Genomic DNA, 18,591 nt, shown 5'->3' on the forward strand with positions numbered 1-18,591 from the left:
CCGAGTACTCAGTCTCCAAGAAATGGTCTAAAGACTCTACTAGAGCACAGCTCCAGCTATCAGTGCCACCAGGCTATCAGTGCCATCAGTGACAACCAAAGCGAGCCCTTTACTTCATCTGTGGCCCCAAGACTTTGTGGCACCAAAGAAGCCATTGGCACTGATATCGGTAGCAGTAAAACTGCCAGTTCCTGTAAAACCGCTGGCTGCGGTGAAACTGTCGGTTCCGACTACATCCATGGCACTGAAGCCCTGTACACAGAAGCCCTCGGCACTGAGGAAGCCACCAGTACCGACATTGGCACTGACTAAATCAATAGCTCCAAAAACCTCTCTGGCGCCACCTGCTGACTTTTCTAAATCTCACAGCTTGGCACCATGGTCTGCACGGCTCCGACTTTTAGACACATATCAGATCTGGCAGTTTCAGACACTCCAGACTCCTTGGACGGAACCTACCACAAGTCTCTCCATCCTCACAGTCCAGACACTCTTCACTCTTTCCACCAGGAACAGTGCCTCCTTTCCTAGTGAGCCCAAGGAAGAGTATGAAGAATCTATTGCCTGTTCCACATCAGGGCAAATGGCACCAGCCTGCTAGGCTTATCCTCCCACAATGCAGGGTACTCAATCTTTTCAGGCCCTCCGCATATCCCCCTCCCACCTAACTGGCCATATTGGGATCCTTATGTCACAGATAGAGCACAGTTTGGCAACCCTTCAGCACAGAGATTCAGAGGCCTCCTTCCATTTGCTCCGCAGTGACCTCCTAACCTCCAGAACCACAACCTCCGCAAATACTGCAGGAGGAGGAGGAACAGAAAGAGGGGCAGGACGAAGAGTTATCTCCAGCCCTGCACTTCTCTGCATCTTCACCCGAAGAAGCAATTATGCTGCCACCTCCAGCAGCAGCTGATGATTTCAGAAACTTCTAGGACTTATTCTGTAGAGTGGCTGATTCACTGAACATCCCCCTCGAGGCGGTCAAGGAACAACAACATGAATTTATTGACATCCTCCATACCTCCTTGACATCAAAGATTGCACTGCCCCTCAGTGGGGCCCTACTTGAACTTGCTAACCTCCTTTGGCAGATTCTAGCCTCTATCCCACCCACCTGCAAGCGGGCAGACAGAAAATTTTATGTGCCAGCAAAATGAGCTGTTTCTCTTTTCGCATTCTACCCTGAAATCCCTTGTGGTAAATGCAGTGCTGGAGAAGGGAGGACAGTACCAATCCTGAGCCGTTCATCTCGACTGTGAGTGGAAGCGGTTGGATTTATTTGTCAGGAAGACTTATTCATCCAATACCCTCCAATTTTGAATTTCTAATTATGAGGCCCTCTTGGCCAAGTACAACTATAAGAACTGGAGGAGCTTTGTCAAGACCTACCAGAGGCAAAAAGAAGAGCAATTCCTTGCCCTAATAGCTGAAGGCCACTTAATAACCCATACAGCTATGCAGACCTCCCTAGATTCAGCAGACGTGGCCGGCCGATCCATTGCTACCTCGGTAGTAATGAGATACGCATCCTGGTACACCTTTCAGGATTCCCTAAGGAGGTGCCATTTGAGGGACAAAAACTCTTCTCCAAACGTACTGACAATGCCTTACATTACTTAAAGGACTCCTGCGCCACCTTAAGATTTCTCGGAATATACACCCCACCGCCAAAACAGAAATCAGGGAAATACCAGCTTCCCCCACAATCGCAACCCCAGCCATACTATCCACAACAACAGTTTGATAACCAACGTTGTCACCAGAGACCCCACCGCAAACAGGCGCAGACAACCGCCCACATAAGGAGCACCATCTCATACATCTTCCACTAAACAACAATTTTGAAGGTGTGGTTGAGGTCCCAAGAACCTCTCACCTGCTCCAGTCAGACCTACCATCCCTACTATCTGTAACATCTCTAGCACATCAACAGCACATCAACCTACTAGCTCCATTTTTGCCATCTTGGATGCTCATCACTTTGGACAGATGGATCCTGGAAATAGTCCAGCAGGGATATTCCATCCCCTTCCTAGCTACACCCTGCCCCCCCCCCCTTCAGGGACCACTCTCACGACTCCATCCTTGGTGGGAAGGTGAAACATTTTCTTCAACTGGGAGCCATAGAACCTATCCCTTACAACACGGGACATGGTTTCTACTCCCACTACTTCCTCATTCAGAAGAAATCCGGCAGTTAGCGTCCTATCCTGGACCTTCGCTATCTGAACAAGTTTGTCAAGCTGCAGCGATTCAAGATGGTCACTCTCTCCACCATAATCCCAGCACTGGAACTGTGGTTCTCGGCCCTCGATCTGCAGGATGCTTATTTTCACATCGCCATGCATCCCACCCAGAGACCGTTTCCTATGATTTGTCATCTGCAATGGCCATTATCAATACCGGGTGCTACCCTTTGGACTATCCACAGTACTGCGAGTTTTTTCCAAGGTACTTGCAGTGGCCACATCCTTCTTAAGGAAAAAAGGCATCACCATCTTTTTGTACCTGGATGATTGCCTTCTCAAAGCTCCTTCAGAGGCTGAAGTGCTCTAAGCGGTCCATACAACAATGACTCTCTTTACAAGATTAGGTCTCCTCATCAACCTTGAAAAATCCACACTAACACCAGTGCAGAAGCTAGAGTTCATTGGCGATCTACTCGATGCCATACAAGCAAGGGCTTTTCTCCCACCTCACAGGGTCACAGCCAGAACAGACCTGATATCCAGTGCTCGAATATGCCCCCAGATCTCAGCATGCATATGCCTCCACCTTCTGGGATATATGGCTGCAGCTATGTTTGTTGTCAAGCATGTAAGGCTCCATATGAGGTGACTTCAGGGCTGGCTTCGTACTGTATATCTCCCCCCCCCAAAACACAGCATGCTAAAACTTCTGTCCATGCTAAGTCAGGTCAAGGACTCTCTGCTGTGGTGGACACATCCCAAAAACGTTTGTGCCGGATTCCCCTTTCTCCAACCCTCAAGTACCATGATGCTAACTACTGATGCCTCCCTCATTGGCTGGGGAGCACACCTCGGCAAACACACCATACTGGGCAGATGGACACCCATCGAATACACCCTGCACATCAACCTCTTAGAAATGAGGGCGGTACAAAATGATGGCTGTCATTTCTTACCTTCTTAAAATCTCTTAAAATCTCGCTGCATGTACTACATCAACAGGCAGGGTGGAGTGAGATCCCATTCCCTATGCTCAGAAGCAATCAAATTATGGAATTGGTGTATCTGCAACGGTTACACTAATAAAAATGATACCAACAGGATCTTGTAAGAGGGACAAGGCAAATTGCCATGTGTATTGTAAATACAACAAAATATTCCTATATGCAATTTCTATATAGATCCATTCACACACAGGTTCTACATAAAGGTTGTTATAGTTACCAACCTAGATGTTGCTTATGCCAGGTCACTGGCCAGGTGGCCTGGACACGAGAGTGGAGCCAAGTCGTTGTCAGATGTGCATCCGATGCTCTTGGAGGGTGGTCGTAGAACCAGACTCAAAGAACACAGTCCCTGGACCCAATTTTTATAGGTCTCTGGTTCAGTACAAGTCTATGGAAGTTGCTTCATCATGCTGAATTTACAATTGAGATGACCATCAATCAGCAGGTGGTACATCCATGACGGCTCCATGCTGGCTAGGTGTTATCTTCTTGTTCTTCCTTGATGCGTTTTGGGTGGATTCCAGTTCGCCCACCGGGGGTCATCCGGTTATCTCCACTTTGCATATTCTTCGGCCCATGGATATCAAGGTTGAAATTCTTAGGATTAAGCTGGCACCATTTACTAACCAATTATTTCCCTGCTTCAGGCTCTCAATTCCATGCACTCATCATTCATTCTTTTACTTAACAACACAATCTATGACTCTTGATTCATTTAACAAGTTTTATCCCACTATCTATTTTTCCATCTTTGGATACCAAGATTTACATAGGCATGACAAGGGGCCCCCGCGGGGGAAGAGCATTAGGGTGTTGTTTTAAAGAACAGCATTGTTTCCTCAAAGTTCTTATCACTTTCCAGCACAGACTCTTTGTCCTGTACCGGCCTGAAATAATTAGCACTTTGGCCTTGCATTTGTTACAGAGTGAAATTCAACAGCATGGAACTGATGTTCATACCTTTTTACAATACCTATATACTCTTTTGTCTATCTTTATTTCTACTACTACATAATTATAATTCTATCATACTTATATAACTGTGAGGGCGACCCAACACAACAACATCTCCATGTTGGCTGCATATCTCCCCAAACATTACCGCGGACACCTTGAGCAGGACATTTTCACACAAGCATGAATAGGGGCCAGATATGAGAGTGCTCCAACCCATATTCCATCAATGGGGTCACCCTACTATAGACCTTTTTGCCACTCAGTGCAATATCTGTTGCCCTCAATTTTTCTCCAGAGTGGGCCTGGGACGCAGCTCACTAAGGGGTGCATTTCTCATAACCTGGAATGCCGCACTTCTCTGTGCTTTCCCTCCTTTTCCTCTTCTGTTCAGAGTCTTACACAAGATACATGAAGACCGTGCTCAGGTTATACTAATAGCCCCAACATAGACATGACAAGTCTGATACACTTACCTGCTTTGCATGACACTATGCTGGCCTATCAACCTTGATCCAACATCATGGCTCTTCTCACAAGACATGGGGCACATTCGCCACCCCAATCTGCAACTGCTCCACCTGAAAGTGTGGCTCCTTCATGGCTCCGGGGTCCGGAAATAGCTTGTTCAGAGTCAGTAAGACTCATACTAATAAATAGCAGGCACAACACTACCAGGTGAACCTATGTGCATAAGTGGACCAGGTTCCACCTTTAGTTTGTTGCAAGGCAGGTCAACACAGCTCATGCTCCATTGACTCTCATACTGGACTATCTCCTTCAGCTGAAACAGAATGGATTAGCTAATAGTTCTCTGTGCGTACACCTGGCTACAATTACTGCGTTCCACTTCTCTGTGGAAGGATACTCAGTTTTCGTATACCCTCTAGTTAAGCATTTTCTAAAGGGTGTTCAAAATCTATACCCACACATACATTTCCCTATCCTGCCCTGGAACCCTAACCTAGTTCTCCGCTCTTTGACTAGACCTCTGTTCAAACCAATGGCAACATGTTCACATCTCCTTCTAGCAATGAAAATGGCCTTTCTCATAGCCATCACATCGGCGCAACGTGTGGGAGAAATCTCAGCCCTTATGGCATACCCACCGTATATGGTGTTTTATAGAGACAAAGTAACTCTTCGTCCACAGCCTAAATTTTTGCCAAAAGTTATAACATCTTTCCATCTGAATCAACCCATACATCTCCCCTCCCTTTTTCCCAAACTGCACAAAAATCAACAGGAAGTGGCGCTCCACACCTTAGGCGTGAGACATGTATTATCATCTGTTGGGATAGAACCAAGCCATTTCGAAAATCTCTGCATCTCTTTATATCCTCCGCCAAATGGTCTAAGGGTATGGCTTTATCAAAACAATGCCTCTCTAAATGGATCTCACAGTGCATGTATCTAGCTTATGAACTTCACAATAAACAACCACCCACCTCTATCAGGACACACTCCACACAAGCTCTTTCCACCTCCATTGCATTCTTCAATAATGTTCCCATCATAGATATATGTAAGGCTGCCACCTGGGCGTCCTCAGTTACATTCGCCCAACACTATGCCATCATGCAAGATTCCTCCACGGATACCGTCCTTGGACGTAAGGTCCCATCCTCAGTCATACCAGCAGCTCTGATGCCCCAACCTTTCAGCTAGGGGCACTGCTTTGTAGTCACCTACAATGGAGCCCCTATGGGGACACCATTCGAAGAACGAGAGGATTACTCACCTTGTGCAGTAAGTGAGGTTCTTTGAGATCTGTGTCCCCATGGGTGCTCCAGTACCCGCCCTCCTTCCCACAGCTTCGGAGCGTAACATGAAGCTCTGTGGTAGGGCAGGAACTGAGGGCAGTCGGACCACACAACACTATATTATACGTCCTGCGCACAGTGCGAAGGAGGGGAGCTGCGCATGTGCAGTCCGATGGGCAGTGCTATTGAAGATCTCTGACTCCAGACACAAAGGTGCTGCACCTACAGTGGTGCACCCATGGGGGGACACATCTCAAAGAACCTCAGTTACTGCACAAGGTGAGTAACCCTTTCTTAAGGAGAACTCTGCTCTGGTATCACCCATACGTAGGAAAACCACTCTCAGGTCTATACAGAAGTGGGGTTTCCTTTAGCCAGATAGAGGTGTCTTTTATCTTAGTGCAGTTTGGGTCCTCCCTGATCCATGTGCTTAAAGGGTCATTGCAGCAATACATGAAAGAGTTATTCCTAGTCCTGGTGCTACCAAATTCAGGGCAGCAAAGGCGATCTGCCCCCTATACATTGTTATTTGCATTAGGAGGAGGGAAATGGGCCTCCTTGACATCTTTACCAAGGATGCAGGATTAGGGAGGGAGCAGCCTCTTACCCCAAAGTTGGGAAGGGTTGGCCATCAGCCTCCCCCCACCACTGCAGAAGATGTCAAAGGCATATAATGGACAGGTTTCTAGGGTTAGAGAAAACTAAGTGGAGTTGGTGGTGTCCCTATGACCTCTCCCTATGGGAGGAAGGAAGAGCAGGATATCAAACGCTCCTTTCCCGTTCTGAAGGGAGGGAGAACATCACTTTTCAGTACTTTTAAGCTATTCCATTTTGAAATTTTGGGAAAATACCTATCTCTTCTGTTTTTAACTTTTTTTTCTTTCCCTTAGAAAAGTGGGGAATCTTTTACTTTTAACTTTCTCTTTAAGTGAGAGAAAGTAATATAAAGTAATATTGGCATTTTTTTCCAGTTGGAAAACTGTCAGAAAGTGAGGGGGAACCCATTTTCACACTTTGTTACTGTTTTACCATGATCTAAAGTTGAAAAACAGTAGGAAGGTGGGAGAAAATATAGGTTTTTCCACACTTTCTTAATTTTCAATTGTTTTCAAAGGAAAACCATTTTTTTCAACAAGAAACTTTTGAATTATGATTTTTCCCATGAAAATTCATGAGGGAAAAATCATATTTTCTAGCTAACTCTATCTGCTATTGTCAGCAACAGACAGGAACTGATAGAACATGAACTTCAAATCATTTAATTTCTTAACCTACTTTAGATCCCCAAATGTTCATGTGGACTCAAAATTAGAAAAAAAAATTGTCACATCCCTAATTATTATAGTCATCTTAGAGTGAAGCTAAGGGACAGATCCTTAGCATCTGATACATCCTGCAACTGAAAATGGATGTAATGCTGCCTTACCCCAGGGCAGCTGCTCATTCCCTTTGCATAGGGAAATTCCGGCTTGGCATATAGCCATCTATATGAGCTCTATACCACCTCTCTACCTTCCAACATTCAGGCGGCATGGCCAAAACAATGTGCTATGATAATTCCTGGAAGGTTTAACAGCTACTAGGTGGCCTTTACAAGATTGCATAAATTAAATCAGGCTGAGTCTGCTTTAATCTATGCCCCCAGGATTGGGGAAGAGCACAGTTTCCTTTCTTTAGGGTACCTTTGCTGCCTAACCCCCTTCAGTCCTGTGTTGTATGTGGTTCAGCTAGACTTGAAGATTTGGCTAAGGAAGTTTGCCTAAGGTTGCACAAGCCAGTGTTAGAGTTGGAAATAAAGCCTAAGAATGCTGATTCCCAGTCCTCTGATTTGTTTACAAGCACATGTTCATTCTTCAATAACATTTCAGGTCTTTAATAGCCTGCATAGTTTATTAATACATCAAAAGAGAGAGTTCCCTTTTGGTAAATAGCATGAATGTAATTGTAAAATAGGTCTGGAAAAACATGAGCAGAGTGATTTTTTTTTTTTTAAATAAAAGAGGAAAGCACAATTTCACTGATGACATGTAGCTTTCTGATAGCAGTGAAAGCCTTAGCATCATTTAGACAGCATGATCTGCCTGAGAAATGATTAATGTTAATTTAAGTGGCATCTGAAAACTTCTGCAAATGACAGCAGCCAAGCTGGATGCAGTTATTTTAACACTACATTGCATTCAGCATTACTCATTTATTAAGGTTTAACAGATGAATCAATAGCTCAGCTTCTCATGACACTCCCTAAACATAGAACTGCATAAAAGGACATACTTGGTCAGAGCTAAGATTATGAAAACAAAACAACACTGCCTCAGTCCAAGGCCACCTAAGAAGTTTAAAAATGCATATGTATTTCATAGAAGAATAAATGTGTTTCTAAATGATATTTGAAAAGGATGATAATGACAGGGAAAACCCATCACAATTCTAACTTGCAAACTACACAGAAAAGAATTTGATGTATACAAAGAGATCCTGACACGTTTTGGCTTATTTTCAGAATATTAGTGTTTTAAAAAATATAAATACACTGCCAAACAGAGGTTGTGCTGGCAGTGTCAGTAGAAGGTACTTCAGAGAAATCTTTAAAATCATATATTTCAGTTTCCCTCAGATCAGATGCACAGATTCTTGGGCTGACGTGCAGTCTTGGTTTGCTTTTCATGTTCTTCAGACATGCTGTTTTCTTATCACTCATCTTGACATTTTAATCATCCTCATCTATGTGTGTGACATTGTGTAGCCCTCCCCCCCACCCCAATTCTCACATGGTGGGGCTGTCCGTTTGGGACAGCTAAACTGACACCAATAAAAGCAAACAATTTCAGTTCTGCTTTAACGTGCTGTTCAGAGCACTTATCAGATCAGAATAGACAGGTTTTTACTACTCTTGTGTGAAGTGCACAGCAATTTTAATGATTGGTTCTGCCCATTTGCAGCAAAGTCAGTGTGTCCACAGAATTGTGTACTGCGTTTTGCCCAGTACTGAATCATACTCTATGTGAAAATGGACTCAAGAAAAGGCGAGTAGCTAGTGATATTCTTTTAATTTTCTGTATATGTGAATTTTACCCTGATGAAAGGTGCCAAGTAGACACTCCTGGAAACCAAAATCCTTTCTCTATTTGTATAACAGATACATTACAGTACAGTAAAAGAGTAAATCCCTCCACTATTCCCCACCCCCCAATGTGACTTACTGAAGACGTGGAGAAAGTCACCTCCAGGAAGGGCAGACTATGAAAGGCCTTGAAAGTAAATACAAGCAGTTTATGTTTGATGCAGTAGAGAAAGGGGACCCAGTGGAGGGATTAAAATAGAGGGGTTATGGTTGAAGCAACAGACCAGGAAAATTATCTTTGCAGCAGCATTCTGAATGGAAAAGAGCAGAACAAGTTTGTATTTGGCACAGAGAGAAAGATGTTGCACTATCCAAGAGGTGTGACAGAGTGTTAGCTGTGTGGATGGATAGGAAAGGTCATATCTTAGAGATGTTTTGCAGAAAGAATTGGTAATGTTTAGCTATCGCCTGCACGTGAAGACCTAGAGAGAGAGGTCTGAGTCAAAGATGATGCCCAGTTGATAGGCCTAGGTGGTGGTGATATGATCAAGAAAGAAGGTACCAGGAAGGGTTGAGAAGGGAACATTAGAAGCTCAGTTCTGGGCATTTTTAGCATGAGTTGGCAGATAGACATGCATGAGGAAATGCTTTCTTTCTCTCTTTTTTCTCTTTTTCTTACATAGTACTCTATGACTCTTTTCATGTTTCTCCCCTTTCCTTTTCTAACTGCATCCATTTTCTTTCTGTGTGTTTTGCTTTTTCTTCCTTTCCCCCAATTATTTCAGGAGAAGGAGAGATTTTGAGTTCTTTTACTCTAAGTTGTGTAAGAATAATTTGGCTCCCTGGGACATTGGTGTTTCATTATATGATTTGATTCCATAATGGTTGTAGGTGTAAGCATATCAATCGTATTGCTTTGCTATTATATTTGTCCCATAGAATTCTAAATCATAATTGTTTTCCATCAAGCCTCACTGATATAGATGAATGGGGGAGCAGTACATAAGGTGGAGCATTTTGAACTGAATGAGGTGTAGAATATCTTGACTTCTGTGGCTGAGCTGCAAGTCCTTTATAGGATCAAGTATCTTTGTTTGTTTGTGATGCTGGGGTTCTTCTTCCGACTTAATTTAAAACTGTTTAATTGTGGTGTCAGGTAGGTCGTGCCAAGGATGGCACTGTGGGATTGGGAAATAAATTGGCTTGTGATAGTGTATGCCAGGTGTGGGCAAACTACAGCCCGCAGGATTGCCAGCCCCGTGGTGCAGTGGGGCTAAGACAAAGGTTCCCTGCCTGCCCTGGCCCCGTGCCGCTAATGGAAGCCACTGGCACCATGTCTCTGTGGCCCCGGGGGACGAGGGGGGGAAGCGTTGCAGGCACCACCCCAGCCCCGCAGCTCCCATTGGCAGGGAACGGGGAACCACGCCCAATGGGAGCTTTCAGGGGAGGTACCTGCAGGCAAAGGCAGCGCACGGAGCCCTCTGCCCCCCCTCTACCCCTGTGGTGCCGGCGGCTTCCAGGAGCGGCACAGGGCCAGGGCAGGCAGAGAGTCTGCCTTAGCCCCACTGCCACCCTGGAGCTGCTCAAGGTAAGTGGTGCCTGGCTGGAGCCCGCACCCTGAGCCGCCTGCTGCACCCCGCACCCCTCCTGCACCCCAACCCCCCCTGCCCTGAGCCTCCTTCCGCACTCTGCATCCCTCCCTGCACCCAACCCCCTGCCCTGAGCCGTACTCTGTGCTCCCATACTCTACATTCCTCCTGCACCCGAGCCCCCTCCCTGCACCCCAACCCCCAGCTGCACCCCACACCCCTCCCTGCACCCCAACCCCCTGCCCTGAGCCCCCTCCCGCACTCTGCATGCCCTCATGCACCCCTCCTGCATGCCAAACCCCTGCCCTGAGCCCCCTCCCACACTCCACGCCCCTTCCTGCACCCCAGCCCCCTGCCCTGAGCCCCCTCCTGCACCCCAATCCTTTGCCCTGAGCCCCTTCCTGTACACCGCACCCCCTCCCACACCCTGCACTCCCTCCCACACACCAACCCCCTGCCCCAGCCCTACATTCATGACTCTGCATGCATGAAAGTGCTCTATTATCAAGGACACTGTTTTAATATATATGTATATTAGGCAAAATGATCCCCTTCACTCTTCCCAGTTTTGCCCTTTTTTTGGTTCATTGTGACATATCTGCGCCTTGGCAGGCTCCAAGCTCTAAGAGGAAGTGCTTTATGTTGATAATTGAAGGCATTGATATGTTTGTGATTCAGTCAATCTATCCATTATAATGGCACTGGAAAAAATGAAAACCAGTCCAGAACTCTGAACTTAGCAAGGTCCAAGTATGATAATTATCTAAAAGGAAGAACACAGTAAAAGCATATGAGGTTTCATTTTGTTTAATATGAATAATGTTGTCCATGATCAGTCTCATGATTCAGTATTTTTTCCTGAGGTAACTAATTGACAGTAATTGCTATTACGTCATCCTAACTTTGGATCACTGTCACCTTTCACATTTGGTCTGTGTCTTGCATTTAATTTTCCTATCACATATAGCCCAAGATAAAATGATTAGCCCTTGACACATATAGCTTTGATTAACACAGATCAGTCCTTTGGAAAATGGATTAAATCCACAGGGTCTATAAAGTTTTCATTGCACAGGAAGAAAACTAAACCAGTTTAGCAGTGAAACCACTCTCATATCTAGTGGAGAAATTCCACATTTTCTCTCTGGGAACCATTTCAGATACATCAGTCAGAATTATGATCAAAACTACTCATCCTTGTTCCCTGTCAGTCAGTCTCCACCACACTATGTGGTTCCAGGCACACACTTACAGTCCAGTTGCAAAACTGCACCACACAAATAAAAATATTTCTATTTAAAACATGTTACATTCATTAACATAAAAGTGGTAGAGTTTAATTCATCCACCTGAGTCTACTGATTCAATTATTCTGAGTTATTTATTGACTTGATCTGGGAGAATGGTGAAGGAAAGTTTCAGGGCTGGAATCTCTGGTCTGCTAAGGCCACTTTGTTTCAGGAGGTGGATAGTGAAGATTTCACCCTGTGCAGAGGAACTTTCCACTCATGTAAATCTCACAGTAGTGGCTCTGTTTCCTCCTATTCCCATCACCACTGGTGTAAGGAGAAGGAGGGGGGATATATTGGGAGGTTCCAGGGATAGGGCATGGGTAGGACATGCAGAGGAGAGAGCATGGCAGAATGGAGCTCTGCTACACCTCACCTCAGCTGGCATAAAGTCCCTCATGGACTTTACTCCAAGTAACATTAGGGCATTTTGTGTGCAGCTCTAACTTATACCAAGGCAGAGTTATTCTTAATCATGTGGCAGCCAATTCCCTGCAACTTTCCCTCAACTATACTTGAGCAAAGCTCAGGCGTAGTGGAGAATCAGAGCCCTTGGTGTACTGTATTGTCATTGGCAAAAATCAGACACACAATTCACCACCAGTGAAGCTCTACTGATGATAGCAGTGGTGGAAGCTGCAGCATAGACAGGGCTGATGCATTTCTACCACTATCCTTGTATCTACCTTGCAAAATAAGACCTCCAGCAGCGAGTCTCAGAGCCCAGGTAAACTGACTTGGGATCCTGCTGCGGAACTAAAAATAATAGTGTAGATGTTCCCACTCGGGCTGGAGCCCAAGCTCTGAAACCCTCCCCACTCACTGGGTTTCAGAGCCCAGGCTCCAGCTTGAGCCCAAATGTCTACACTGCTATTTTTAGCCCCTCAATGCAAGGCCCATGAGCCCAAATCGGTTGTTCTAGGTTCTGAGACTCACTGCCGTGGGGCTTTTTCTTCTTTTTCTTTTTTTTTTTTTTTGCAGTGTAGACATACCCTATGTCATCTAACTGCTCATAAGTTAAATACCATGATGGTGAAAATCCCTGTGTCCTGTCTATGCCTCAGTATCCACTGTTGCTACCATCAGTGAACATGCACCAGTGTCAATTATAGGGATAATTTTTCCTACTGTAGACATAGCCTACATCTTTTTCACAAAGCAGTTTCACTCCACATGCAACATATCAGTTTTAAAGGTGACCTGCTTGTAGAGAGATGTATAAGCCAGAACACATAAGCCAAATCTTGTTTGGTTTAAAAAAATTTTTTTTATTAAAAAAGCAAAATGTATAATAAATTAAAGCTGTATTTCATTATATTCTAACTGGATGTATATCTTTCTAGCTGAAAGAGAAAAACCATCCCTGCCAAGTAAGAGAGTGAGAATTTAACTGTATAAATATTTGATAATTCTCCAGTGCTTTGTCATTAAATTTTTTTCTAAATGGGTTTCACTTCTGTAGGACCTGCAAAATAATTAGTTCTGTTCTGCAGCAGAGCCAGCAGGGGGAATATTAATTAATTATATTCCCAGAGCTGTACTGTCATTATCAGTGATAGTGCTTCATGATATGAACAGAACTATGGTAGCATGTCCTTGGGGGAGAATATCAGTGCCTGTAAAATAGACACCTAATCCTGCAAATGCATACTACCAGCCGCAGTACTTATTATTGCGAGTCTTAGTCCCCTTGCTTCAACAGGAGCAGTAAATGACAGTAAGGTCTTGCAGTATACAGTCTTAAAATACACATCCTTTACAAAGTCTACTCGAGGGGTTTTGGGTAGGGAGAGCCATAGAATACATACAGTTGGCCAGCTGTTTAACAAAGAAACTTTTCTGATTTATTTAGAAACTAAAGCTATAACTGGCTCGCTCTCCCCTTGTACCAGTACCTTCTACTTAGGCATGATGTTTCTCAACTTTTTAAAAAAGTATCTTTTATACAGAATGATATTTTTAATAGAAGCTTTGATTAAGAAACACACAAGTTAAAACCAACATATTAATCTTTGCAGACAACTTTCTTTTTTAAAAAAAAAAGTCAATGCATGATATGGTGGGAAAGAATTAGGATAGGCAAATAATGCCAGAGGAATGGGCTTTGATCTGGAAATGAGGACCATCAAACTTAGTTTGTAGTGTAATAAAATAAAATTTCTTTAAGATATTTTTTCAGTGGCACCTCACACCAGTCTAGTTAAAAAATAGAGACTGAATGAGGATAAATATTGGAGAAATTATGTTGAAAAAAAGATTTTATACATATGTGGTGGACATGTTTTAAAAAAATACCACAACAATTACGTACCTAACAAAATAAAGGACAAATAGATACTCAGGTCTTTGGTTACTATTTATTCAAAATATCTTCTTCTGAAAAACAGCACACCTGTACAATTTTTTTGAATATTAACATTTGATAGATACCCCTGATTTGATAAATATGTGTAGAGTCAATAGTTTCATTCCGTTTAATAAAATAACCAAAAACAACATGTGCCAGGTGGTATAAAGAGGGTTACTCTGTAATATTGGAAGGTAGAGAAATGTTATGATTATATTACTGTATGATATTTCTCTAAACAAAATGATAAGTTCAGTCTTTTAATTATTCATTTTTTCATTTTTAATATTTACATGGCAATGACTTGTATATCTATTAAAACTTCACAAATAAGCAGTTATATAAAAAATCACAGAATCATTAAGGAGATGAAATTTAATTTCCAATTTTCTAAGTGGAGATTTCAAACTCTGGAGGATTTTTTAAATGTGAACTATTAAAAAAACGTAACTATGTGACCATGGAATTTAAATGAAATTAATTTCTATAACTCCTTTACTGCTGAATTGTATGCTAGGTATGTGGATCAAAATGAATCTCTACTGCTGCGTTACATATTTGGTAATATACATCAACATGGAAGTGCCATCATCAAACAATGCTACCTTAGGAGTGTATGGCTGAGGGGCTTTTTTTTTGCGGCATGTTTGATATTTGTTTGCTATTTCAAATCTAACTCAAGAGTTGTAGCAGCCAGAAGTTTTTACCTTCTGTAGGCTTTACAATCCAATAGTTCTTGATGGTCTATGAGAAATGAGTAGTTCTGTTTGTCTCTTTCTTCCACAATTATCTCTGCACTTTCTTCCATGTTGGTCCCTGTATATGGAATGCCCTTCCAGAGTTGGTCCATAAAGCCGCTACCCTCTCTCTTTGTATAGGATACCATCCAAAGTCCAAGTCTTTCCAACGGTTGACTTCAAAGGGCTTTGGATCAGGCTCTTCAGTACCTACTGAAGACCCATGTCTTCCACAATACCTATAAGAAACTTACTAATTAGTAAGGCTCTGTGTTTGTCATAGAGATCACGGATTCCATGACTTCTGCAGCAGCCGGTGTGCCTAGCCAAGGAACCGCCTGAGCGGCTCAGGCAGCCCCTGAGCCAGTCACACTGGCTGCTGCTGGGGCAGTCTCGAGCCCCTCCACCCCCCCAGCAGCAGGAGTTTTGGTGTGGGCAGGCTCAGGACTGGGGATTCGGGTGCGGAGCAGTGCTTACCTGGGGGTAGGGGCTCCCCAGAAGGATTACAGGATCTCCCCTCCCTCAGCTCCTAGCTCCACGTGTCGCCTCTGCCTACAGACACCGCCCCACCACTCCCATTGGCCGCAGTTCCCAGCCAATAGGAGCTGCAGAACCGGGGTTTGGGGTGGAGCAGAGGCAGCACATGGAGCTAGGAGCTGGAGGTTGCAGGTGCCCCTCAGCCCCCACCCCCCGAGCACCCATGGCATGTCCCGTCCCTTCCCAGCTGTCCCCTTTTCCCCCATGTTTTAGTCTGGGGTATATAGTAAAAGTCATGGACAGGTCACGGGCCGTGAATTTTTGTTTACTGCCCATGACCTGTCCATGACTTTTGCTAAAATTATCCGTGACTAAAACATAGCCTTAGATCTTCTATTTGTCCATTCTATTTAGCTATTTTTACACCCCAAAGCATCTGCTCCATGATGATGTGTACTTCCCTTTGCTGAATAACTGCATATTCCTATTGATCTTATCTCTCAGGCTGGCCAAGCACATCTTGCTTCTGATGCTCATTTTAACTACTTAAAGGTTTTTATTTGGTTAATGAAAGAAACATTTTCTGAACTGCTCAAATACCAAGTTAACACTCAGAACTAATATACTAAGAAATAACAGTGACAACATGAACAACATTCCATGCTTTGTGATACTGGTTATGAGAATATTTTCTTCTCCCAATTTCAGGTTGGGTGGGACTATATCTGCATACAAGATAGTGCCAGACGAAATTGAAGAAATCAAGGTACAGTATTACTACTGTCTTTCAACACTGGAAAGTGGACAGTGTTTTGCTGGGGAGCATTCTTAAGGTGTTACATGAAAAAGCCCTCCTCCCTTCTTTTGTGCTTTGGAATGCACAGAGTGTGTATGGCCTTCTCTTAATACCCCACCTGATAAATACTGGAAATGGTAAAAAAATAATTTTAGATATTGAATAGATGACCTGACTACCATCTGGAGCAGTCTCTAAAATTAAAAACAGCATGAAAATAAAAATCAATTTTTGTCCTTTTTATACATTTTAAAGTCCTTTTTAGTCACTGAGCATGACAGATTATATTTGCTATATTCATCTAGCTATAGCTTCACAGGGCAAAAACAAGGTTTTAATCAGCCTGACAGAATCTAAAAGACTCAATAAGGCTTTTCCCTTCTAATTTCTGACTTGGTACCTGTATTTAAACTGATTGGGGTATTTTATTGTACAAGAGTTTTAATCAGGCTTTATAGTTTGTGGCCAGAATTTTAAAACATGACTGCCTAAAGTTAGGTTCCTAAATCCCTATTTAGGCACCTTAATAGAACTAATCTGATTTTGAAAGGTGCGGAGCACTTTCAGCTCTCATTGACTTTAGCAGGATGTGTTGATGCTTAGCAATAGCACCTGTATAATTCACGCCATTTATGTTTGCAGATTCTGGAGCCTAACTTTTGACATCTGACTCTGAAAATGTTGGCCTAATTTTTTTAACTTTTTAGATATATGTAGGCTTGGAAGGATTAGATTTTTATCAGTAAATGTTGGTAAGCCTTGATTTCAATGTACACACCCAAACAAAAAAAAAAATTCCATTGATAATCAAAATTTACAGATTGGAAAGGTGAGAAAAATGCAGCTTGAGAACTTATTAGAGTTTGATTTAAGGATATTTCTTTTGTATATTTTGTATAACTTGACATGTGATGTTGACAGTTTGTATTTTAATGGTCATAAAGCTTTAATTTGGAATCTTGACATCTACTGCCATTAAATTATTGTCTGACCCCCCCATTTTTTCCTGCAACTGTGAAAATTTAAATTGCTAAAAAAAGTTGAAAACCTATAATTTTGCAAAACTATGAAAATTTAAATAAATAAAAATCTTTAAAAATGGTTAAAAATAAATACTGATATTATCCATCACAATTATAAAAAAAATGAATTCTGTCAAGCCTAGAAATATATAAACTTTTTTATTTTCTTTTGGTGATCAAAAGCCTATCCAGCTCAAGGCATATTGTCCTTTTATCCTTCCATCAGAGCTCTGCTGCTCTAAGGCCAGGTAAACAGACATCCACCCCTCCCCCTGTAAAGCCCTGGGAACTTTGAAAATCCCCTTCCTGTTTTCTTGGCAAGTGCCAGGTGACATCTGGCCAGGTGACAATGCCTGCTCCACGGAGCAAACAGTCCCCAGTTTACAGCAATGCTGAGCTATTGGAGCTGATCAGTGTTTGGGGAGAGGAGGCTGTGCAGGGACCCAGGATGCCCGGCAGTCACCTCACCTCCCCCTGCCCCCTTCCCACAAGACCTATCGTCAAAATGGAGAGGGCTGCACTGTAAGATAGCTATACTCAGTGAGCTGGTCTCATCGGTGATGGAAGTGCTGCAAAAGTAAACACCCTCTGATGCCTGTGGAAGTGAGTGAGTACACAAACCAGCGCTTTTCTTTCACTGGTTCACTATCACCATTGAAACTGACAGCAGAAAAACTCTGCAAGTGTAGACATAGCCAGAGTGTTCTTGCAGTAAAGAGAGGAAGTTTATTCTGTCTGAAGTCCTCCTGTAAAAGGAGACAGAGAACAGAGGGCAATGGGAGGAGAAAACAGGAGAAAGAAGAGAGGATGAACAGAAAACCAGAAGTGATTAAACATACAAAGGGTTTTGATGGTTCTCAGAGTACCTGGGTCTGTGACACCCCTTGCTACCCCTGCCTCCAGCATGAGGAAGTCCTGCTTGAGGTAACTGGATGTAGGTTCCCTAAAACCACCAGCTTTTCAGCCACTCAAGCAGTCTTTTCTGGGCTATGCCAGCCCTTTCTTTGCCTTGCAGGTTAACAAGAGATGGACCCAGTCCCCAAGTCCCCTCGAATCAGTACCCTGTGATTTCCAGCCCCTGAAACTGAATACTCACAGAAATCCTAAAAGCAGTGTAACCCCATTTTACCAGATTTACCTTAAATCACTGCTCCTGTATAACGCACAGCAATTGTAAAGAAACAAAAGAAGGTTTATTTAAGAAAGAGTAGAGATTCCACTAGAAACAAGAGAGAATGATGGAAACAAGTGATTACAATACAAAACAAAAGAAGAAGACATGAACTAGGGCCTACACTTATTAATTTTTACCTTTCCTACCTAATAAAGTAGCTTTCCCCCCAAAGTTCACAGCTGG

At 43.2% G+C, this 18,591-nt stretch overlaps 1 protein-coding gene across 26 annotated transcripts in view; it reads left to right on the top strand.

Moving 5' to 3' along the window:
• The window catches only part of GPHN (gephyrin), a 587,889-nt gene that overhangs the window by 243,808 nt on the left and 325,490 nt on the right, over nt 1-18,591 (top strand). For 23 of the 26 annotated variants that reach the window (XM_048851950.2, XM_048851956.2, XM_048851955.2 and 20 more), the window contains one exon: nt 16,125-16,182. The exons of the other annotated variants lie outside the window; for them this stretch is intronic. In XM_048851950.2, the coding sequence (XP_048707907.1) occupies nt 16,125-16,182 (58 nt within the window). The remainder of the gene's footprint in view (nt 1-16,124; nt 16,183-18,591) is intronic. 26 annotated transcript variants of the gene reach the window in all.

This window comes from Caretta caretta, chromosome 6, assembly GCF_965140235.1.
Source record: "Caretta caretta isolate rCarCar2 chromosome 6, rCarCar1.hap1, whole genome shotgun sequence".
NCBI lineage: Eukaryota > Metazoa > Chordata > Testudines > Cheloniidae > Caretta > Caretta caretta.